General features: G+C 35.7%; 1 protein-coding gene across 2 annotated transcripts in view; it reads left to right on the plus strand.

Annotated features, from left to right (window-relative positions):
- The window catches only part of Csmd3 (CUB and Sushi multiple domains 3), a 1,090,649-nt gene that overhangs the window by 108,062 nt on the left and 956,451 nt on the right, over positions 1 to 26,136 (plus strand). For both annotated transcript variants that reach the window (XM_010619527.3, XM_033759931.1), the window contains exon 2: positions 4,907 to 5,129. In XM_010619527.3, coding sequence (XP_010617829.1) covers positions 4,907 to 5,129 — 223 coding nt within the window. The remainder of the gene's footprint in view (positions 1 to 4,906; positions 5,130 to 26,136) is intronic.

The raw sequence follows: 26,136 nt of genomic DNA on the forward strand, positions 1-26,136 counted from the left end.
AGAAAGAGGAAGAGGAGGAGAAGGAGGAGGAGGAGGAGAAGGAGAAGAAGAAGAAGAAGAAGAAGAATAGAAATTCAATAGAATCCAATTTGTGGGTTCAAAATGAAAGATGAGGTCTGGTTCGGTAAAATAGCAAAAATATACAATACAATTAGATGCATAAGTTTAGGAAGTTCTATTGGTCTGAGTATAATGGCTAATTTGAGGGGGAAAGAAATATATTCTCACCGCAAACATAATTCCAACTTAAAGAGCAGGGTAGTTTTACTTCTGGATGCACTTACTGGTAAAGTATGCTTCAAATTTGTGATTGTTTATTAAATTTTCCATGTATGTACATTTATTTAGCACACTCTTTGTATATCTACTGTATTTATAATAAACACTTTATTATTATTATTATTATTTATAAACACTTTTTAAAGTAAACACTTTTTGATTAAAAATCAAAAGAAAGCATCTTTGAGGTGAGGTCATGTGAGATATTTCACATAAAAAACTACTATTTTCTGAAAGCTTTTGGGCACTGTAGTAAAGGAATATTTTTACACAGTATTACTCGTTCTTCTAATGCATGTATAAATGTGTTTTTCCATTAATATGAGTTTTATAAGAAAATTATGCATAACCCAAATTTATAAAAAGCAAATATTGAAAAATTCCTCAGTAGGGAAATATTTGTTGTTGTATGGTTTTGGTAAAAAAATAATAATAATAAAGACTGGAATAAGAATTTATTCATTTAAAAAAATACTGAATTTCTAGTAAATGCTAGGTCCTGTCTCCAGTCAACTAGGTTTAAAAACAAATTTGTGAAGTACTCAGAAGACACAGATTGTACAAAAAAGTTACATCACAAGAGGTGAATATTAAAAGTAAAAGGAGTAGCTAGGGAAGCAAAGCTATTTGGAAAATTTCCCCAACTCAGTGTGTTTGAAGTGACAGAACCCTGAGGAACTGCTTCGTGCTCCAGCAGGTATGCTCTGTCCAGCGGAAGCAGTTGTGAGCCATCCCTGAAGAACTCTGTGCAAGTCCCCTCCAAGAATTTTAAGAATCCAATTTGTGGGTTTAAAATGAAAGATGAGGCCTGGTTCGGTAAAACAATAAAAAGAATCTGTCAGTTGATATGTAAGGTGCACAGAGAGAAGAGTGGATATTCAACATTGAGGAGTAGCTGGAGAATAACTTTGAGCTAGGAAATGATAAGGTGTGTGTGTGTGTGTGTGCGTGCATGCGTGCGTGTGCAGGGAGGAAAGGCCAGGCTTACTAGGGATTACTAGGGATTAAACCCAAGACCAAGCTACATCTCTAAACCTTTTTTTAATTTTGAATCAGAATCTCGCTAACTTCCTCAATTTCCCAAGTTGAGTTCTAAGTTAAGATCCTTCCCCGTCAGGCTCCCTTAGGGCTTGAGATTACAGGCAAGTGTCAGACGTGGAGGGTTAGGGCTTTGTAAAAACGACCTCAGCAGCAGTGTAGAGAACTGAGTGGACAGGCAAAGCCATGAAGGAGAGATATGGTGGAGTCAAAATGTGACAGACAGGAGGTGAGGAAGAACTGATTTAAATCCAAAAACAATTAAGATTGACCAAGAGTGAGAGATAGACTTGAGAAAACAGTTAAAGAATAAAATGATGAGATAAAGGGATAGGGAAAGGTTCCTGAAAGCCAGGGATGACTAAACTTTGACAAGGTTCACTGTATCTGCATAGAGATATACAGAAGAGAGGCGATAATATGCACATGAAGATGTGTGTCGGTCACAGTTCACACTGGTGAACTGTACCCTGTAACGGGTTTACAGTTGCAGTGGTGTTTGCTGCTGTGTGTGTGGTTGCTGAGGAACCTGTACAAAAATAACAGAAGACAGAAATCTAGCAAAGGTTTGTTTCTAGAAGCAGAAGTCCATAAGTTTAGGGGAAGCAGACTGTTATCACTGAAGCATTGGAGACTCCCAAAGGAAAGAGAATGATCAACTGTTCCAAATACATAATAATGACAAGAATCAAAAACAACTGACTTGATCATGGGAAATTCATGACGACGTAGGAATCATGTCAACATAACTGGGTGTAGCGGGCCAGTTACAGTGATTTATGATGATGGTCGATGGAAGTGAACACAGTTATGAATGTTACTGTGTCACGGACCTTGGTTAGCACAAAAGAAAAAAAAAGCTTGAGATATAATTTAAAATGTTGTGCGAATAGTCATTGCTTTACTCTGTGTCTATAGGAAAGCTGAGATGTTGCATCAAAGAAAAATAAGGCAAATGTTGAAAAATATTTCGTTAATCCAACTCTGGTTGAAAATGTGACTGAAACATGTAAATTTTGATTGCGTTTCCAGTATAAATCAACTGTTTTAAGTGGACCTTAATAGTCAAAATGTCAAGAGTACAACGTGAGGCGTTCAGAAACTACCAGACTGAATCGGTGAAAAGTTGCAACGCAAGTTTAAGGAAGGATTTTTCCATCACCCCACAGTGATTTATGCAGATTGTTTGCTTCCCTGTGTGCCCAGGGTGACACACTTATCCGCATCCTACCCTCACTGAGGCCTGTAGTGATAGCATAACCACCCCACTGCCTCATGGTTTACTTGGAGTTCCAGAAGACAGGACAAAGTGACATCCCAACATTGTACCACTGCGGCTCAGCACACGTGAAGGCCTGTGGAAGGGTTATCAGAGGAGACGAGCAGAGGAGATCAGGATCCACATGAACCACAAAGCATAATAAGCTGCCCAAATTTTGTGAGAAGAACGAATTCCGAAGAAGGAGCAGAGTTGTCTTCTTTAGAAATGTGTATACAAAGGCAAATATAGATTAGCAACGAAGCAATAGAAACCTCAGCAATTGTAGCCTAAAATATTCAGGAAATACGACAATGTAGCCCTTAAAGTATACAAATGATGCAGATAGGCGACTCCTTAGAGGACATTGTGAATAACTGGAAACTTCATAACAAGATATTTATCTCAGTTGCACCCTGAGAATTCAAAAATAAAATAGTATGACATTTTTGCCTTATATAATTTGCTTTCAAAGAATCTAATGTGCTTGAGGTTAGGGGTGGGAAACTTCACATGATGATGATATCTGCATAAACTTTTGAATGCATTGAAATCAGTTTGAGTATATCAATGTAAGTTTAAAAAATCAGCGATACATCTTCTCGGATTCCATTTTAAAGATATGCAAGGGCACAAGAGAAAGTGCCTAGTGGGATTTTTAACACATCGGTAACTATAAAAATGAAGCTGCTGATAAGAAAATGATAACAGAGGCATCGCAGGTGCTCTGTGTCTGTGCAGTCACTGAGAAAGAATGTCGTAGGCTCAGGCTATGGGAGATACAGTGGTAGGCTGTTTGCCTAGCATGCATGAGGTTCTGGGTTCGATCCCTGGCACTGCAATCGATCAACAAGTGGAAATGTAGGGGGACTATACATGTGAATCAGAATAATATCAGTGAAGGTGTAGTATGCCTGAAACCATTTGGAAACGATATCAATATATGGAAAATGTGTATGTGTGTAGATGATTAGAAAAGACCTAGAAAAGGAAATGCTGAGCTGATTATGAAATGAGTCTTACGAAGCATCTGCAAGGGGAGACTTTATTTACTTTTCAAAACTGCAGTTCCGATCTTAGTTTTTAGTGAACCTAGTCTTGGAAATAAGATACGTCATCACAATGGATAATATCATAACAAAAATGAAAATAAAATGAAAACCACAGACAAGATGGCTTCAAGTAGATGTAATTCTCAACTTTTCTAAAGGGAAAAAAGAAAGGATGTGAAATTCATGAATTATCAGGCCTGTAAAGAATTAGCAGACAAAGAGAAGTATGTCACTTTAGGACATATGTCCCTTCTCTAAAGCAGTCAGGTTTGTGGGCTTGAGAACACACCCAGCATCTCATAGATCAGACTGCAGCTAAAGGGGTTCACACTTGCATTTGTTATGAAGTCCAAATTGGAAGCTGTTCAGGCAGGAAACTAATAGAAATGGGTGATAGCTAATTAACCCAAGTCTTCAAAGTAATTGCTCTGCAAGAAGCAATTTAAGGGACCACTGTTTATTTATTTATTTATTATCATAAAATGCCCCATTTGCCTTTTACTGCATGAGAAAAAAACATATAAATATATACGAGTATTGATTTAAAATCAGACTTCTACCCAATCTAATTGTTGGTTAAGTTTTTAAAGAGCAGAAAAATAGTAAAAACGTCATGTCACATCCTACCCTTAAGACTGCCATATGTGAAGATGATAAGGGTGCATTCCCAAAATGAATGTGGCTCGGAGGATTGGATTTTAGTTTTTTGAACCAGTCTTAAACCACAGTCCTCACCACCAGAGTCGCTGGCTCAGCTGCTCTAGGACATGCAGCTGTTTAGTGAAAAAAGTGGCTTCCAGAGGGGCATAGAGGGAAACTGTGAGGAGAGAGTGTGACATCCAGAGTCAGCCTCTCTTCCACCACATGCAGCTCTGGCCTCGCGCCTTCTGAGCAGGGCTTCTCTCACTTTCCAAGACTAACTCTCTATGTAAGCTATGCTCACTCTTTCCCCGAGAGAGATTAGTCCCAAATTTCCTTCACTGCTAAATCATCCCAGACACTGACAGGCCGAATCCTGTGGAGTTCTCTTCCTCACGTTCCTAAGGGTCGCTGATTCATAGAGTTTGGCATTTAAATTTAAGGTAAGACCTTAACTAAGGTACATAAATAAATAAATATATATTGTATAGAAATATGCACATACTTTATCCTGCTCTTAAAATGTCATTTATAAAACTAAGATTAACATTTGTTTTGGAAAAATAAGACTTTTCTAATTATTAACTTCCCTGAACCTTTATATGTAATATTAATATCTGCTTATCTGTTTTTGTTGTAGGGTTTATTTATACGTGTGGTGGAACTTTAAAAGGACTCAATGGAACTGTAGAAAGCCCTGGATTCCCCTACGGATATCCAAATGGTGCAAACTGTACATGGGTAATAATAGCAGAAGAAGGAAATAGAATACAAATTGTGTTTCAGTCATTTGCACTAGAAGAAGAATACGACTACTTATCCTTGTATGATGGACACCCTCATCCTACAAACTTTAGGACAAGGTTAGTGTGTTTTGAACTGATAAGGGGAGAGTGAATATTTTGTGGGTAAAATTAATTTATTTTTAAAGGGTGCTTAACACATAGTACAGTTAAAATCATACCGACCACCTCATTGTTACTCATTTGGAAATATAGAATTTCACGAGCAAAGTATCTCCATATCTCTGACTTCCCAAAACTAGAATACCACTATTACTTCTATAAAAAGTGAATGCAAATTCAATTGTGACCTTTTCAGGTAGTAAAAAAGGACTATTGTGTTGCAAAGCAATGATCTCTAAGCTTCATTCACAACAGCATAGGCATAATTTTTGGTAAAATGAAAGTGTACTTCAACAGTGCAATATGTATTTAGGGATACATACTCAATTTTAATGTGCAAGAGTACAACACACTTTAAATTCAATATTTGTATAATAGTAGAATATATTACTTATAGATAACTTACATAAATATCTGAACAGTATATCATTTCAACTGGGACATTCACATTTCTGTCCTAACAAGTGAAATTATTGTTTAGCTGGGTGATAAAATGTGAAAATCAGCTAACACCATATTATTAAAAGAGCTGTTCACAATTTCTTGTTGAAAAATAGGTTATGTAAAAATATGAAGCACCTTTTCTGTCTTACAAGAAACTGATTTTAATCAGATTCACCATAGCAAGTAAACAAAAAGAGAATTTCAGATATATTATATATAGACTAGATTTATAGTATTTATGCATTTTCTTAAGTCGAGCACACATGCTTGCACTTCCAATTGAAAACATTCAAAACTGGCAGTCTGTCAAGGTCGGAGCCTCCTGACGCTATGCTGTGTTTGAGTTTTGATTCTGTGACTCTGCCTGTTAGCAACGATTGACGCTGTTCTCTCGCTGTCCTGCTCTGGTGGACGCGGATTGTCAACATTGACTTTTTATGCGTCCCCAGTCTTCCGGGGTGTTTTCCCTTGTTTCCGTGTTAAAAGCAATGCCCAGGTTTATTGCACTCCCACTTTTAGCGATGAAAATACAATGCAGTGCAGAAAAGGATGGACTCAGAGGTAAGGCCTCACCACCGCATGTTTGAGTAATCTGTGCTGCTCAGCCAAGCGAAGGGGAAGTTATCCTTCGCAGAGTACAGTTCCAGTGATCTTACACATAAGGTGTGAAACAGCTGTACTTATGTATGAAATCCTGTTATTACACAGCTGAACTGTTTCTAGTCTGAGTGACAGTTAAATACGCTCAAATTGTTTCAAATCCTATGTTGATGCGAGGAATATTTCAGTACACGGATTACAGGTGTAGCTCTATTTCTCATTCACCCTCCGTTTATCTGCATTGACTTGCTGTCTTTTCAATTTCTTGCTTTTCCACTCTTAAACTCTCTCAACATCTATCTATTTAAAAAATATCCTGCATGGCTTATAGTTCTGACAGTGTTCTCTCATCGTCATTGCTAATACCATTGAGAGCTGGGCGTCTTTTGCTAATCGTGCAGCGCTAATTTAAGGCAGAAGTCCCGAGAGTGTTTGTGCCTGCAGCATCCTGGTGTATTGAGGTGGTCGGGGAATCTATCCCACCAACACCCATGCAGTCAGACTATAGGCCTTAAGAATAAAGGGAAATGAGACCGGGGATTTGGCTCAGTGGTGCCGCCACCTGCCTCACAAGTGCAAGGACCAGATCCCCGGTACTGGTACCAAAAACAAAGAAAGAGTAAAGGGAAAGTACAACCCGGAAGACAGCCAAAAAATGTGTACAAAGGTACAATGACTTTTGTGTGTTTTTGTCACACCATCAGACTATGCTATATAATTGGCATGAAAGTTTTAAAAGTAATTCTCTGAATTTTATCTGGTATTTCCATAAATGTACCGATCGTACTGTTTCTGTCTATTTTCTCTAGCTCCCCTTGAAAACTAGAAAACAAATTCTTATTTTCCCCTGTCCTTTTTAAAAACAACTGTAGCCTTTGGGGATTTGAAAGACATTGTGAGATTGGGATAATTAATTTGTTGTTCTCATTGTTTCTTTACTAATCTTTAAATTAGAAACACTAGCAGTTAATTTACAGATTTCATGAGAATTACAATGTAATGGAAGCTCAATAAATCCAGTTCTTGGCATTTATTGAGTGATTCTTCAGTACCTGATACTATGCTAAGTGTTTTGTATTCATTACAGTATTTAACTTCTCCTCCACCCAAACAATGTGAAATAATTACTGTTATTACCATGATCATTTTATGACTGGTAAAAAGAGGTTTAGATTAGTTGCCTAGAGTTAATACTATTTGCAAGTAGCAGGAGGCAAGTCTATCATTGCAAAAGAGGATTATCTCAGTTCAGAAGTTAAGCTCTGAAATGTATAGTTATAGTTTTATATAAACAGTTGCACACAGAGACATATATATATACATAATGCTCAATATTTACATACTGATATAGAAATGAATTACTGTTTACTGTTTGTAGTACTATTTGATGAATATGCTTAATAACATCATATATATGTAATATATTTTGATACAAACAGAAAAATGAACTAGGAATGTATTCTTGGTATGTTTTCACAGGCCATATTCTAGTATGCACTCTGTAATATTTTGTTCACTGTAGAGGTGTATATATTGGTCTTTGAGCTTGAAGAAAGTATATCTATTTTCACGAGGAAGACTGAAAAACAATGCAATGTACAACCTCCATCCCTTTCAAACTAAAAGTTATCCAATCCAAAAGTGAACCAAAATAAGGGGAAAAATCCCCTATCATATCACAAAACACAGATATATTTGAATAGTTACAATCATTCTAGATACACAATTTTATACCCTTTCACATCTTTCCACACTATACATATTTCACATGTGATTAGAATTTAACACACATTAATTTTTGGTCCTTATACTTTAATCATAAAACTGTACTATAATTGATTTAATTATTCTAAGATGTTCTGGTTTTATTCTTTTCTAGTTAATTCAAATATCCGCATCTTCGTGAATATATTTTTTCTGTTAGATTAGTTCGTGTCTTAGTTACTTTTCTCATTGCTGAAACGAAATACCCAAAACATGAAGTTGAAAGGAGAAATGTTCATTCCGCATCATGTTCTGTAGAAGCTTCAGTCCACAGTCAGCCGGCTCCAAGGCAGGGTTGCAATGAGGAGCAGAAACAGTCCATGGCAGGGTAAGCAAAGGGCCACAAAGCAGCAGCAGCAGCAGCCAGCCTGCCTTCTTTCCGTCCCTTTGCATTCCATCCAGGCTGCCACCCTACTGACTGGTGTCACCCACAAACTGTGTGGGGCTTCCATTATCCACATCCATAATTCCGTAGCACACCCTGAATCCACATTCACACCCCTAGATCAGTGTTGGCGAACCTACGGCATACGTGCTGCAGCAGCCATATATCTGTCTGCGTGAGAGCCAAATTGCGACAGCAGCCAACCATCGTATTACAGTTGATTTTTTTTTTTAAACTTAAGACCTCAGTATTCAGGTTTAATTGCAGTATTGGCGCTTTGAGTTTAAAAACAAATGTGCTTTGGAATGCAAATGTGTTTTGCTCCTGAATAGGTTTGTAATCACTGCCCTAAATCCAGCCAGTTCCAAAAAGCCCCATCTAAGTGTTCACAAGGCTTTGGGGTGGGGGGCTAGATACAAGCCATGACAGATCCTTAGATACAGAATGATTATATAAAAAAACAAATAGCATTCATTGTTCATATTACGGATTTGCTTTGCAAAGTCTTACATGACTGAATATTAGCACAAGTGAAAAATACAGTACTTTATTTCTCATTAGTGCTACTGGTCTTATCTTTCATTCTTAATTTTATTACCTATTCTAATTACACATACCTGATTATTTATATATCTAATTTTTTTCTTATTTAACAGACACTTTCATCCTATGAATTTATTTTTAGCTATGTATAATTGTCTTTTTTTGATGACTGATATAATTAGCTTTCGTTTTGCTAAGACACAGTATCCAATAACTGCAATTTAGGGGTGTTGCATGAGAGATTTAGTTGGGCTATGATTTAAGGGGGTTCAATCTGTGGCCTTGCTCCAAGGCAGAAATGATGATATAAAGGCATGAAAAAAAACAAGATTCTCAGAACACGGAGGCCAGGAAGAAGAGCAGGGAAACAGTATTAGAAAGGAAATGCACCAGAGACCACTTACTGCACCCAGAGTCACACCTCCTGAGCCACACACACACTCATGTGCATGCCTTTCTGATCTGCTGAGCTTTTCTTATTCCAACAAAGCTGATATAGAGGATCAAGGTCATAACTACTTTAATTCATTAATACTTAAGAATGGAAATATTCATCCTTTTCTGTTACAAAAAATTATCCAGCTTGCTGGTGACCAATTAATTCAAAGTTATTATTTTCTACACAAAGGAATGAAGGATTTAATTTTCAATGTAGTGCACATTATACTTTTCTTACAGTCTTTCCTTATTTTTAATTTTAGAATGCCATCGACCCAGATATTTCACTGTTTTCATTATGCGTTGTCACGTCTTGACACATCACTCTGTGTCTCCTTAGTCCTGTTTGGAGAGGGCCATATCATTTAGTATGTTTTTCTGCAATAGAAAACATATTTACAGTAACATAAGATAAAAGTAGCTTAGCCTGGTGTGGTGGCGCCCGCCTGTATTCCCAGCACTCGGGAGGCTGAGGCAGGAGGATCACTGTGAGTTCGAGACGAGCCTGGGCTACATAGTGAGTTCCAGGTCACTCTCACTGCATAGTGAGACCCTGTCTCAAAAAAGCAAAAAAAAAAAAAAAAGAGAGCGAGAGAGACATAAAAGTAGCTTTGTTTTTCTAAGGTAAAAATAACTGTATTTTTATGCAGTTTGTCAGCAGAGCAAAAGCTTTCCCAAAGATCCTTTAAAGCCCTTCTCCAACATCATTGGTCAGCCAGAACATCTTGCATCAGAAACACTTGTTGAGAAATACTCAGGAAAAAGAACATTTTATCTTGGAAACTCAATTGATGATGTTCCATAGAGAAGGCGGAGACCCAGTCAAGTAACACAGATTTGCCAGTATCACATTTTTATTTACAGTTTTTAAATTTTGCTATTTTAAATCAAAGTCAGAGGGTTCTTGGGTTTTTTTTTTCTTGTTTTGTTTTAAAGTCGGGTTTTAAAATGCTTAATCTTAATAAACCATTCCTAAAGTTGTAATAGGGAAAAGAGTATAGCTTGAAAGTTAATAGTCACAGTTCAGTAAAGACTAAAAATAAATTTTATCATTTCATATTTGAAAAATTCCCATGAGTTAATAATATTAAGAGTAAAAATATAATGAAAGATATAAAACCAGTGTAAATACATGTACAAAAATCTCCTTGGCAGAGGCACACCATAATAACAAAACCCTAGCTGCACAGAAATAGAAAGCCGGTTGAGGTGAGAGTTTGTTGTTTTAAACACGGTCATCAATGACAGGTTGACATAGAACCAGTGACACCAGCAAGCAGATGATGGAAATGAGAGACTTTTAAGGGAAATAAGCCAGTGCAAAGATTCTAATTCTGTAAGACACGTGTGAAAATGATTAAACCAAGAGTCAGAGGAAGAGGCAGAATGAGGCAGGATCACACAAGGCCGGGCAGACCTCTGGGAAGACAATAAATGTCTATGAGTTCGGAAGCCATCAAAGGGTTGTGAGCAGAGCTGTGACAGAGCTCAGGTCGTTACAAACAGTTGGGTTACGCTTTCCAGGATGTGCTAGTTTAGCCACATTTGCACTCCATGAGTAATGCCAGTCAAATAAAAAAAGAGTTTTGTGGGTTTTTTTGGTAATACACACAAAAGCAGGTTCTGATTTTCCAATTTCTCCTACCAGTCGAGGAACATTTTTCAAATTTCCAGAATTCACAACCCTGTTATATGTTGCAATATCAAAGTTTCACTTTAAAGTTCTTTGTGAAAAATAGATTCTGCGGACTAGCAAAAAAGTATTTATTTTATATGGTAGATTCTGTGAGACAGTTTGGTTCAGGTCAAGTATCGAAATATGCTATTCAATATGACTATATAATTTTTTTTCCTTTACATTTAAAGAATTTGTTATCTTATGTGAAAATGTAAATTGGTTACATTCAAAGAAAATAGAGAATTCCAATGAGGAAACAGCTCTCAAAAGAATTTTATGGACAAGGAAGGTACTCAAAACATAATATTGCCTAGAATTTTTAAATATAGGTTACTAAACAGTCTGTACAATCATAAAAAAAATCCTTCAAGCCTAGTGTTTAAGCAAGTTGTACATTTCTTAACTTGGCTATTATTCTGAATGACAGCTATGATTATTTCATGGTGATACAGTACTAATTTTCTCTGCTATGTCAATCTTTTACTTTTAATATTTTTACTTTGAATATTGAATGGGATTAAAAATAGTATTTTAATTCTCTTACATATCTTTGTAATTGAGTGATTTTTTTCAAATATCCATCATTTAGTGATTCAGTGTACATACATTTCAATTTAGAAAAAATTGCTCATCTTATAAAAATAAGCATTGATTAAGACCATTCTGAATTAACTGAGACCTTCAAATGAATCAAACATGTATCATGAAACTTTGCATTCTAAGTTTTCAAATTTACGGTCTAATTCATTCACATTTTTATGTGCTCCAATAGCTTGTTCTTTTTATTGCTGCAAAATATTACATTTTATGAATAATTTATTTTCTTATTAATGAACATTTAGGTGATTTGAAGTTCTGAATAAAGATGCAAAAGATTAATGAACAAATCTTCTGTGGATATATCTTTGTACATTTGGTTAAATGCCTAGAAGCAGGACTGTTTAGATATTGAGTAGATGTATATTTAATTTCTTAAAACTAAAAGTCTGTCAAACAGGTTTCCAAAGCTCTTCCCCATTTCATAGTCCCTCATCATTGCATGAGAGTTCTGATTTCCCCACATCTTAGCCTATATTTGACGCCAGCCTTTACTGTCATTTTCTTTCCATTTTTGTGCTCACTATTGTATCAAGCAGATGCTTCTTAATCATCCATCTATATACTGTTATGAAATATCCACTGAGAAAATTTGACTTCTTAAATTACATTGATTTGTCTTGGTCTTATTGAATTATAAATTGTAGTGCCATTTTTATGCCATGTCTTTGGTTCTTTGGGGAATATACCCATGTCATTTTTTTTTCTTACTGTGATTTGACTTTTCATTTCCTTCCACTATTTTTAAAATTTTTTTTTAATTTTAGCCAAGTCTAATTTATGAATAATGTATTTTGTGTCTTTACATCTAGTCTGATATATACTTGCATAATCTAAGGATGGAAAAATATCCACCAGTGTTCTTCTGAAGTCAGAGTCTTAGCCTTTGTGGTTAGTTAGCCCTATATCCCATCAAATGTGAAGGAGTCTAGTGCATTTCTGTGCCATTTGTATATTAAGGTGAAGAATTACCATGGCACACGTTTTAGGGAATCCTAGAAATGAAAACTCAATGCTTTATAAGTCCCAGTTGGCTGGCTCTGGGTATAATTACAATTAAGCATGTTTCAAGTACACTTTAAAACTTGGCTGGTAAACTACATTTTGCTAAAGAAAATTCTATTTAGCTTTCTTGATTTCTATGACAATATCGTTCTTTCTTTTTTTTTTTTCCCTTTGTGATTTCCTATAATCTATACTTTCTTGACCGTGGTCAAAGAAGATACTTCATTATGATGACTAAATTCACTGAATTTTACTTATCGCTGTACTGAGTATCAATTAGTATTTGCCCAGTGCTGTATTTTTTTCATAACTCAGAGAGAGCTATAAAAGATATAATAAATTTTGTTAAAATTTCTTATTTATTCTGCAAACTGACTGGATTCTGACATTACTGTAGAATTAGTAAGCCAAGGGGCCTAGCCAAGGGACAGAAAGGAGTATGGACAAGCAGCAATCTGTAGTTGAATTCCCCCAGGCATAATTTGCAAATATGTCTTCCTTCAGAAAATATTCACAGGGTCTTGTATATGCTCCTGAGCAGCCACTACAGTGCATTTCTTACATGACTAATCTTGTCTTCTTTCTTCTCTCTTTTGCTCCTGGAGCGTCCTAGAGAACCCATTAATGCTCATGATAGAATTTTTCCCTCTTCCATTCTCTACTCCATTGATGTCAGGCACTCATCTATCTCCTGTCCTGAAGATATAATGAGACAAAGAATGTTTTTTCCACAAAATTATTAGAAAATATCTATATGACTTATTAGATCATGGAAACAGATGACCATAGAGTTTATTTATGACAGTGAATGTCGGCGATTGAACTCCTGTTGATGACATTTCTTCTGAGGGACCTCTTTCTAAGTGGTCATAAGGTTCAGACTAAGAGTCATACAACTCCATCCAATTTCTGGACTCTGACAATTTCCCCCTTTGGAGCTGGAACCAGTCTTTTTATTCTACTTATCTTTCTGTCTTTTCCTTTCCTTTTTCTTCGTGTGTGTGTGTGTGTGTGTGTGTGTGTGTGCTATAGAGAAGTGAACTGGATGTAGGGCCTGTGCACTAAGTTACGTCCCAGCCCTTTTGTTTTTATTTTTATTTTTATTTTGAGATGAGATCTCATTAAGTCACTAAATATGTGAGGCTGCTGGACTCCAACTGGGGATCTTCCTGATTTAGCCACCTGGGGAGCAGGGATTACAGGCCGGTGCTACCAGTACTAACTCTGTTTACTTTTCTTACACAATGAAAGTCTGGCAAAAGCAGAGATTCTCCTGCCTGACTGAATGGCATTCATGAATTTTGTAGGTGCCTGTGCAGAATTTATATATGTGAGATCAACAATTATTCACTCAATAAATAGTATGAAGTAACTCCAAGATTTCCTTGTATACTTACAGTATTTAGGTGATCCAGCAACTAGAAAAGTTAAATATTTTTACTCTTGGTCCAGTAAGATGTTGATATAGAAAAACACTGACCCCAGAACATGTTAAAGTTGAATATAGAAATGAAATTTTTCTATGGTTATCTTTGCAAAAGATGTTATGTTATGATATCAACCTCCTTACTAAAGATTTATTGCCTTGCCACTGGGTGCGCAATTGAATTAGAAAAAACAAAGTCAATTAAAATTTCAATGCACCTTAAGCAGTTAATGACTCTTCTCTTTAGATACCATTCCTCACTTTGGAGGACTGAAATTAACCATTGGATAGATCTCAAGGACACATGGAATTTCTAAATCTTGTTGGAAACATAAAAGGCTCTTTCAAATCTGAGCAAGGCAAGGATTCAAGAGTATAAACAACTCCTTGTTATTTATACTAGGCAGGATGCCAAAGAAAGAATTGAGATAGTTTTCCATGAAAAAAAAATGAACGAAATTAAATCATTAAAGCTGGAGTTGAAACAAAAATGACAATAAGCAAGTCTGAAGACTTTGTTTTATGGATTATGTTTATTCACTCTTTTATAGCAAATCTGTTTAAAGGTTTATTTCTGTTGGTTTGCTTTTAGTCAAATGACACTGACATCCTGAAAGCAAACGAAGCATGATGTAATTGGTTAGTGATATTTCTTCTGAGAGTCACTTAATTCTCATAATCGTTCATTTCCTCCCCGGGGAATGGCAGTCTCAAGAAATGCTTGTTTTTCTCCCAGAAAGAAATTTGTGGTTCTCATAAGTTCCTTAATGACAGAAACCTTCATATTAGTGATGTAATAACTTAAAATCTTTAAGTGGGCTTCCCAGATGAACTCTGCGAATTCATTTATATCTGTTAACACATCTCTGGCATTCTACAAAGACAGGAGATACTCAGTAGCTGCTCAGAATTAACTCTGCTGCATACATATTCTGTCACACTAACTGCAGATATAATTCAGTGGTTGAGGACTTCCTCAAAATGCTTCAGACCTTGGGTATGAACCCCAACAGTGGGAGGAAAAAGAGGAGAGGGGTGGAGAGTGGAGAGCAGGAGATGAAGAAAATTACTATCAAGACCATCGTACCACAGTAACAAGTTCTGTTCAAAGTCTGGATTCTTTTCCTTTGCCCCCAAAGTACAGCCTTGTCATGTATGAGTGTACTTCTAACAATTATGATTGTTTTTGCCAATTGTTAAGACTGATAAAATATATATGGTGGTGTTTAGTTTTCTGGTCTTGCTTTTTTTGATTCAACCTTCCATTTCTAGGAGTCATCCTGCCGCGGCCTATTGAGAAGGTTCATTCATTTTCATTCACTCATGCGTACAGCACCCTTCACTAAAGTACACAACTCTATTTGTCTATTTTCTAAACATTTGCTTTGTCTTCACTTTTGCCATTACAAATGAAGCAGCAAGAAATAAACTTGCATATATTTTCTGATGCAGAGTGCAAGAGATTCGGATCTCAGAGGAGAACGGTTGGTTCTTTGGACATAGGGGTTGCAGCTATTCAAGCATTCAAGTCTGCAAAACGTTAATTTTTTTCCCCATGTATAAAGGGCAGAGGCCAGGAAGGTAAGACAAAAACAGAAAAGTATCCTAGGAGAAGATGAAAAAAATTCTAAGGAGACATGAATAAAAAACCTGAAGCCAAATCTTCCCCACATAATGAATGCTAAGGGTTATCCGCTGGGTTTGACAAAGGTGTAGAGGTTGTCTGAAAATTTGAGACATAATTTTCAGCAGTGTTGGAAGCACAAATCAGATTGGAGCAAATAGCTTCAGGAGAGAGGAGGAAGCAAAATGGAAACCAAGCAGAGACTATTGTTAAAAGAACTATTATTTTTCTCATTGAGTTTATTGGTACATTTGGTATACAGTACAGTTACATTCATCATTGGGATCTTGTACCTCTACATGACAGGTCTTTGTTCTCATTTTTCCCCCTTGTCCCTGCCCTCCCTTCACCCCCTCCTCCTCTCCCCATTTACAAACACTTCATTTCCATTTTTTTTTCATTTTCTTGTATTTTTTTTTCTTTTCCCTTATTACCTTTCCCCTACCCTTCCCACTTCCCCTACACCTTTAGCGCTTTTCTTCCTATTTCACACTGTCAGTTATACCATTTTAATCGTATTTACAATTTTAGTTTTTCACACCAGAGAAACTATTCTGTATTTGCACACGTGTGACTTATTTATTTCACTTAAGAGTATATGCTCAATATGTATCCATTTTTCTATGAATGACTCTAATTTCTCATTCTTTATGGCTGAGTACTACTCCATTTTATAGAAAAACCACATCATCTGAACACACATTTCTCAGATAAACAGTAAAAGCATCAAATAAATACATGAAAAAAACGTTTCACATCACTGGTCATTCAAGAGATGCAGGTGAAAACAACACTGTTTTCACCTCACCCCAGAAAGAATGGCTGCTATCAAGAAATCAACCAATAACAAATATTGACTGAGTCATGGGAAGAAAGGAACCCTTCTCCACTGTTGGTGGGAGGGCAGACTATGAAAACTAATATGGAGATATCTGAAAGAAGTAGGATTAGAGGTTCCATTTGACCCAGCCATCCCTCTGCTTGGTATCTTTCAAAAAGAATTATACCACAGTGATATATGCTCACCCATGTTTATAGTGGCACAGTTTGTAATAGATAAAACTTGAAAACAGCCCAACTGCCCATCAGTTGGAGACTGGATAAAATAATTTTTTATATAAACCTGACACAAAAAGGATAAAACCTAGAAGGAAATATAGGAATGACTGAAGTGATTTTAGTTATACATATATTTTTGTGTACTATTTATTGGTTTGGAAATTAAAAAAATCATTTTTCAGGTTTGAAGATGGTTTTGTAATCTATATGTTGTGGTGTATTTTCAATGGCTGTGTAAAGACAGGCAATGCTTTTTCCTACTCATTAACTTTGGACTTTTTTCAACACTTTATCTTCAATTAAAGGCTCAAAAATCTCCTGATATGCCTTGAAAGTTACTGGAATAAATAATAACATGCATTACAAAATGGTGCGCCTTGTGGCTTGTGTCTGTGTCCCTCAGAGCCTCACCCAGTCACAGGAGGGGCTTTTCAGTGATGGCTGGATCTAGGGTGTGTGGTGCTGGGATGGAGGATTTGATGCCGGGACTGATTCTCCCTGCATGCTAGGGTCAGGGGATTGAGTGCTAATCTCATGAAGGGCGGGCACCCTGGAGAAGATACAGGAGACTGAAAGGGAGCTGCCATTGTTGCCTGTTGCTTGTCACGTGCAGCCTTCTGCCTGCCTGCTCTACACCACCCTCTACCTGCCTTGGAGCCAGACAACTGTGAACTGAAACCTCTACAAATTGTGAGCTGCAGTAAACCTGTCCTCCTTTAACCTTGGGTGTCTGGTGTTTTGTCTCTGCATTGAGAAAAGTAACCAAGACGGTGTGTAAGAACAAAATTAATCTTCATACCTAGAGAATGGTATCTGTTTCCTCCATACTCGTTGACGGCACAGCGGTGCCACATAACATTTTATTATGTGTTTTTGTTATGGCACGATAACACATAAACAGCTCATTAAAATATTTTAAAATAAGCATAAGTGTAAAAAGGAATTGTAGTTTAAACACTACTTTAATTATGAAAAATATAAAGTACTGTACATTAAAACTCAGCTGTCTCCAAGAATGCAGGAAAAATTCCATGATTCCAATAGTCAATTGAAATCCCAATTTTGTGCCTCTACTGTTTATCACAGACAGACCTTCCCAAAACGCACACGTCAGAATGAGTTTACCTAGTGTTTTCAGTAGCAATGACTGGGTAAATAAGAGAGTGATCTGGGTCATGTGAATTATTTTCCAAATGAAATATCTTGCTTTTGCTTTTGATAAACAATATATGTGCAATGAGAAAATTTTCAGAGACAAAATGTCCTCTTTCCTCCTGTCTTTCTTCAGCAGGGGCTGTCATATCCGCCACTTGCCTTTATTTTTCTCTATTATCTTAAATTTTTCAAGTGCAGAAAATTAATATTTGACTTCTATCTTGAGTCGCGATTTCTTGATTAAATATTTTCAAATTTCCTCTATGTCAATCAGTTTCATTTTTAAAACACTGCTCCCTCTGCTTACTCTTACATCTTATTAAAGTGTACGTTATAGGAAGCAGAACACTCAGCCAGCTGCAGCGGCTTCCCACACCTGCAATCCCAGAAACCTGAGGCAGGAGGAGAGGACGTTCCAGCCCCGCCTGGAGAGTTAAGTGACTTGGCAAGACCCGGTTTCCAGAGAAACATTAGCAGGGGCCAAGCATGTAGCTTAGTGTGGCAGCCTAGGTCCAATTCCCAGCATCGACATAACTAAATAAATAAATACATAAATATTTCTCTACAGAATCTAGGAATGATTAAAACTTTGTGTCTGAATCAGTTACACAATACGGAAAATAGTAACTTGCAAATTCCCATCATAATGAAAATCCCATATTTGTTTGAAAATAAGACAGTTGGCCATTCTCATGAACATAAATGAAATGAATGTAGAAGAACTTATAACCTGCTCTTTGTCTTGAGCAGGCTGGATAACTTATTTTTTTATTTCTTATTTTTTGGATACTGGGGATTGAACTCAGGACTGTGTGCTTGCTAGGAAGGCAGCCACACCACTGAGCTAAATCCCGGCTGAATAATTTAAGAGGCCTTTGCAATTAGAGGTAGCTATATTTGTCTTTGTACTGCTAATGCTTAAGGCCAACATGACGTAAATGGTAAATATTTGAATAAGTAATAGGACACAGATTACCATTACTTTGATTAAAATAAAATTCTAATTTCTTTAATTCTTCTGAATTAAATGTTACCTTTTCTTGGAATAATTTGTCAGTCTAAGTTTCATATGTGACATGAACTGATCCAAATATCAAATCCCAAAGCTGCTTTCAATTCAAAGTAAAATATATTCAGCATTAATATTGAAAGTTATATATTTACAGTAAATATGTGACCAGATTCTGATCTACATGTAGTTCAAATGTATACTAATCTTACTGACTGAACTATTATAATTTTACAATAGGTCTTGATTGCTAGGAGTGTATCTTTTCTACCTTTGTAGAATATAAGTTCTTGAAATCTGAAATAGTTATATTCAAACTCTTTTCCTCAATTTAATGAAATGAAATTTGAAAATGTACAAATATCATACAATTTTATTATTTTTATAATATAAAATTTTATTCTTGTCAAGCACTGATATGCATTTCTTATATCACAGAAGTACGGACAAACGTAAATAACATTGTGTTTAATTTTATTAGAGAGCAGCACTAATCCATATCATCCTATCACCCAGTAATCTATCAAGTGCTTTTATTATTACAGTGCTTTAAAAACTTTTGATTTTTGTTTTTAGACAGGGTCTTGTTATGCAGATCAGGCAAGTCTTGAGCTTACAACAGAGCGCAAGCCAACCTCAAACTCACACTCCTAGTGACCCTCCTGCCTCAGCCTCCACAGTGCTGGGACTGTAGGCAGGGATCACTATGCCTGGCATTCATTCATCTTTAGTTTTTGGGTTAGGTCCTTTGGGGTGCAACCAGATACCATCCAATGCCCTTCCTAGTGTTTTTGTTTTTTTTTAAGTTTTTGTCTTTGATGGAATGCAGAAATATGGGTTGTCTGTGAGGGGCTGATACTGTTGGAAATAATGTTGGCTGATTTTCTGATTGCAGAAAGCTTGCAATTCTTATCCAAGAAACAGGAGAGATATTTTCTTTTTTCTTTTTCCCCCATTGAGTTTATTGGTACATTTTAGGGATACAGTACAGGTACATCCATCATTGGGATCCTGTACCTCTACATGGCAGGTCTTGGTTCTCATTTTTCCCCCTTGTCCCTGCCCTCCCTTCACCCCCTCCTCCCTCCCCCTTTACAAACACTTCATTTTCATTTCTTCACTTTCTCATATTTTTCTTTTCCCTTATTACCTTTCCCCTACCCTTCCCACTTTCCCTACACCTTTAGCCCTTTTCTTCCTATTTCACATAGTCAATTATCTCATTAGGATCTTATGTACTATTATAGTTTATTCACACCAGAGAAACTATTCGGTATTTACACATGTATAACTTATTTATTTCACTTAGGAGTATATCCTCAATATGTATCCATTTTCCTATGACTGAACCTAATTTCTCATTCTTTATGGCTGAGTAATATTCCATTTTATAGAAAAAACACATCTTCTTTATCCAGTTTCCAACTGATGGGCAGATGGGCTGTTTTCAAGTTTTAGCTATTGCAAACTGTGCCACTATAAACACAGGTGTGCATATATCACTGTGGTATGATTCCTTTAATTCTTTTGGAAAGATACCCAGCAGAGGGATGGCTGGGTCAAATGGAACCTCTAGTCCCAGCTCTTTGAGGTATCTCCATATTGATTTCCATAGTGGTTACACCAGAGTGCACTCCCACCTACAATGGAGAAGGGTTCCTTTCTCCCCACAACCCCGCCAACATTTGTTATTGTGTGATTTCTTGATAGCAGCCATTCTTTGTAGGGTGAGGTGGAATCTCAGTGTTATAGGAAAGATATTTTGTACCAGTCTACTGGTACTCTGTGTCTGATAGCATAGGATTCATGGGATATTGATTTCCTGTTAATGTCTCTCCTGTTTTTTGTGTTGTTGTTGTTATTGTTGTTGTTGTTTTCTTTTGGTAGAATTCATTTCTAGAGTCCTCTGCCTACATGTTTACTTTCAAATATTGTATTTGTATACTGAAGAAGGCTTTCCTATTTTTATGAATTTCATTTTTGCTCACAAACTTTGCCAGTGTGCTAACTTGGTCTATTTTGACCTTACTGTATATCACTATTTTCAATCTGCCTATAGATAACTTACTTTTGAGCAGCACTATTTGTTGTGTTAATTTTTATGGAAGGTTGTTTTGCTCTTCTCTCTGTGGCTGCAGGTGCTATTCCTTTGGAATATCATCTCATACGATTGATTTGGTCATGTTATAGTAGATAGAACATGTGCTTAAGGGTCTGGAAAAAATGTAATGACTTCTAATTCTTCCATTTAATAAACAGAAGACAGAGAGCAAATCATGTAACTTCTCTAAGCTTTATGAAAAGGAGGAATATAAGAATGTCATCTTCACAGGTCTTGTGGCTTGAATGTGAATGGCACAGAGAAAAGTTTTCAATAATCATCAGCAAAGGTAATTTAAAAATACTGGCCTACTACTTACTATATTTTAATTCAGTACTTCATTGAGTTCTCTCCTGAGTCTGTAATCAGGATTGCTCTTTATCAAGGTCAATCACAATATAACGTACGTTGTTTTTACAGCAAAGCTTCTTAGAAATATGATCAATATGGATTTTCTCTATTTCTGCTTTTCCTACTTCTTATAACAATCACTGAATTTGATTTGTCACCTCACTAAATCTATTCCAGACAAAGTGACCTTCTAGTTGCAGAAATGATGGATTATATTTTAAACATTGATGTTATCTTCCAATGTCAGAATAATTTTAATAAACTGGTTAAGTCATTTAGAATTTAGTAAACTAATCGAGAGCCCTAATACAAAAGCAATAAGAGCATAGCTATAATTTCTGAATTTTTCTTTTATTAATAATGTGGCTTTTAACATGAAATTACTCTTCTTAGGCCTTTGGTTCCTTATCTGTCAAAGTGGGATCATAAAGCCATGTATAGTCTTGTAGGTTATGGGTGTTTATGCAAATGTATGTTGAACACTTGAGTCATGGTAGAAACTTCATATCTGGTAGTGTTTAATATAAGTTCATTAATTAAAATTGTTCTTCTGATTTTATATAAAAGGTATCCCAAATAATTACATTTACTTACATATTTTAATTTTGAAAGCATGGTTAATTTTCTCCTTCAAGGGTTCTGTGACTGGCCCTTAGCTGATATTTCATTAACCCAGTCGTAACTATGTGGTGTAGTACCTTGGAGCAGCAAGACGCATCTAATGGTGCAGAGACTACAATGGATTCACATGTAAACATTAATTCCAATTCATTAAGATTTCAAAAACATATATTTAATTTCAGTGAAGAGAGCATGCCATATATGGAAAAGTTTAGATATTCAGCCAAGAAAAATGATACAGATTAATCTGATTTTATTATCTGCAAGGTAGTGCTCAGGTAAAGGCAACAGAGAGTGAGGTATTTGCATTCTAATCTTATTTTCTATATTTTCTTGTTCTTACATCTTTTGTAGAAAATAAAAGGAAATTATTTTTTATCTGTGGATACTCACTTGTGAACTTTGGTTTCAGAATAGGTGTTTCTTTTCCATTTGGGGATGCAATGCTTGATATCCACATTTTAAAATGTATTTTGACTCACACTTTTGGGTCAGTCCAGTCAATGGTCAGCTGACTTCAAGGCAGAAGCAGCAAAATAAAGGGCTGTGGATTTAGCAAAGGAACTTTGTTTAACTCACAGCAGCCAGGAAGCAGAAAGTGAGAAGGAGGACCAAGGGGGGAAGAAAACGCCCTTCCGGGCCATGGTTCCAAGTGACCGCCTCCCACCAGTCCCGACTTCCAACTCATTCTAGCACTTCTAGCACAGTTAGCTCCTGAACTCGTCAACGGATGAAGTCACTGATGAGTATGGTGGCCCATGACCCAATCGCCTTCCAATCATCTTGTCTTGGGGGCCGATGGAAACCATAGGGGACAGAACTAGAGCAGAAGGAACGTAATTCAGGGAAATAGTAAAGAGGAAAGCAAGGAAAAGATGGATAAGGAGCCAAGTAGAAGTCACTAAAGAGAGAAAATAAGGCCAGAGCAAAAACTATGAGAGCCTTCAATGTGCAGAATTCGGGGACTCGGTGCTCAGTGACACGTGATGACACCGCACCCCGTGCGGGGGATCGGGTGCTTTAGCACATACTGGAGCCAGGGCTGCGCCACCCAGTAGAAGCCGGCCCCAAAGGGGGCCACGACACTTCTGCTACTGTATCAGGGGAGACCTGCAGTAGTAGGAGATCTTCAGAGCAACACTCTTACTCCTGCAGCTGCCTAGTTGATTAACTTGTGTAGTTGATGACCTGCACATTTGACAGAAGCAAAAGAAGACAAAGAAAGAGAAAGAGGAAGAATGATAACTTTCTCCTAGTTCTCAGGTTTTGATCTTTCAACTTAGATAGACACGTTGATCAAGCATTGAGCAATCGGACACTTAGATGAACTCTCCTTCCTGGGAATATGCACTTCCGTATCCACTATACAGAAGTTGGATCGTGGTTGTAAAGATTTAGCATTAAAACATCATGTTCCCTGGGATTTGGTGCCAGAGTGGGGTGCTGGGGATTGAACTCAGAGCCTCACACATCCTCAACTGCCCCACTGAGCTCAAACTCCAGCTCCCTCCAGAGCATTTTAAATATGACACAAAATACAATGCCTGCTGGAACAGTGAATTTTGGCCTTAATGACCATTGGGTAGGTTTTTATTTTTCACCTACCTGTGTTCCCATCTCTCCTCTCACTTTGTCCCCTTTTTCTATTAAATTTGCTGAAATCCTGTTTATTTCTAAATTTTAATTCAAATTGAACTAGTTTAGTATTAGATTTGACAACTATGAATATAGCTATAATACTTAACAGGCTCTAATACCTTGAAGTGCAGTTTTGTTATCCACAAACATTTTCCAAACTTCTCATAAAATCAGCAAATATTTTAGTGTGCAAATGAAGTCAGTTTCTCTGTTCCTGAGGACTAATGAATATATTTGATGATAATCCCCTATATATTTGTCTAATTTAAATTTACAATCAATTTTGCTTTCATAGTATTAATTTGCATATATTAATTAATGCATAGTTTACAATCATGCTTCTGTTTCCTCTTTCTGCTAGATTTTTATTGAACTAAAACTAAAAGTTACACTATTGGAATAACTCTTGATCATTTCTCACCATTTACCAAACAATAACATCATATTTTGAATGAGAATTATCTTAAACACTTATAAACATTATTATATAATATTATGCTTGGCAGTGACTTCTCTTTTAGAAATTCAAAAGTATACAATTAAATTCCTTTCTTCCCAATTATTTAACCCTATATCAGAGTACACAGCACACTATTTCTATAATTTCTATGCTACACTAACAAAACTGTACCTAATCTAGAGATATATAGACTACTTCAAGAAACAGAAGAGATATTATAGTGTAAAAACTATACAAATCATTAAATTAAGTACTATCAAATCAATACATAGGATGTGTTATTAGTAATTAGATATAGTAAAATGCTAATTCCTAAGGCTACTGGATATTTTCTAAAAAATTACATCATGTAACTTTGTCCATGGAATATAAATAGAATAATTTTGAGGGGTGAGAATGTAAATTTTTTTTCTTGTTTGTTGTTTTCACTATGATATAATCATTGATGTTTGTCTGTTGGTACTTACTTTTTATATATTTTGGTCCTTTCATATTATAATATGTAGTTATTTCAAAAAGATTTTACTCTGCAACTCAGGTGTTATAGATGATTTTATACCTTTTTGATAAAATCTCTCGTGTTTCCTTATTAAGCCAGGGAGAATGTGATCAATTTGTGGCTACTAATAGAGGAGTAAACATCTAGAAATCCCAGGACAATCTAATTTTCAGTCTATTTTCAAAGTGTAATTGTCAACCAAGTGCTCTCCAGAGAATCCAAAATTAGAAAAATAAATTACAGGTATATAGGTTTGTAGTTACCCTCTCTTTCCTTATCACCTAAGACTTACACTACTTTGCTAAGGAAATATATGATTGTAAATGACTTTCTTTCTTTGTAATGTTAAAAATAAAATTTGCATTAATTTTCCTAGTGTGTTCTTACCATAGTTATTATGGAAATATCATTGATTGAAATATTCTGATAGTTTGATTTATTATACTTCAATTTTAATTACCTAAATAAACATATAGATAGTGGCAATAATGTTATACATACTTTTATGTTCACAAGAGATAAATAATGGACAAATACAAATTCAAATCATGTTTATAGTTTTCTGAAAAATAAAATATATATTTGCTGCAGTTCAAAAAAATGTCAATAATTTGACATTTCCTGTGTTAGTAAATACTTCACAGAAATGTCTAGGATGTTGAAATGAAACTTTAAAATACATGAAGACATTATTTACAAAATAAAAATGAAATATTTATGCCATTATATAAGTATGTTTACCAATATTTGAGGTTAATCATCTTCAAGGTCATGAAGTAGAAAATTTTACAATTATTTTCTCTTGATTGCATGAATGTGTAATTTTAAAAACTTCATAAAGTAAAGAGTAAAGCAATTCATAATAGTATTAAAGGTAATTTATTGTTTAATCTTAATCAGTAGACCAATTTAAAATTCTTGGATATAACGTGTGCTTATTTTTAAATCATTCAATTTTGTATTGGACAGGAAAAAGTGATCACTTAATATTATTACTTTAATTTATAAATAATTTCTGAACTCACCAAGTATGTAAATGATTGTGCATATAATTTTTGTCACTATGTCACCACTTGCTAAAATTAATATTTAATGTTATAGTTCAATGAAGAAAATTTATGTTTATTTCAAATAAAATTACAAGGAAAATGTTTTTGAGATGGAATATTAATCCTCAGTTATATGGAGATGTAAACACACACAGTGATAGGCATCTCAAAGTACAATGACGATAACTGTAGAGAAAGTGATTCTGGGGATGGGGAAATAATTAAAACCCAAAACCCCCTATTTTTAAATATACCCCAAAGAAAGAGCAGTGTTCATGTATATCTTCGAGTAACTGTTGTATTTTCGATCACTTCTGTCTGATACTGACTTGGAAACAATACCAAGCTATTTTCAAAAATGGAATTGCAACTTTTCTAAACGTTCAAGTGTCTAAATTAAATGTTGTACTATCAATCAAAACATCTTTAATTATATTAAAGCTTTATTCAAACTCTCAATTACAGTATTTTGTGTTTTTGTGAAATGTAGTACTTCTTGTGGGGATATATTTTTCATCT

This window comes from Fukomys damarensis, unplaced genomic scaffold (genome assembly GCF_012274545.1).
Source record: "Fukomys damarensis isolate Sample0158 unplaced genomic scaffold, DMR_v1.0_HiC HiC_scaffold_5, whole genome shotgun sequence".
NCBI classification, from domain to species: domain Eukaryota; kingdom Metazoa; phylum Chordata; class Mammalia; order Rodentia; family Bathyergidae; genus Fukomys; species Fukomys damarensis.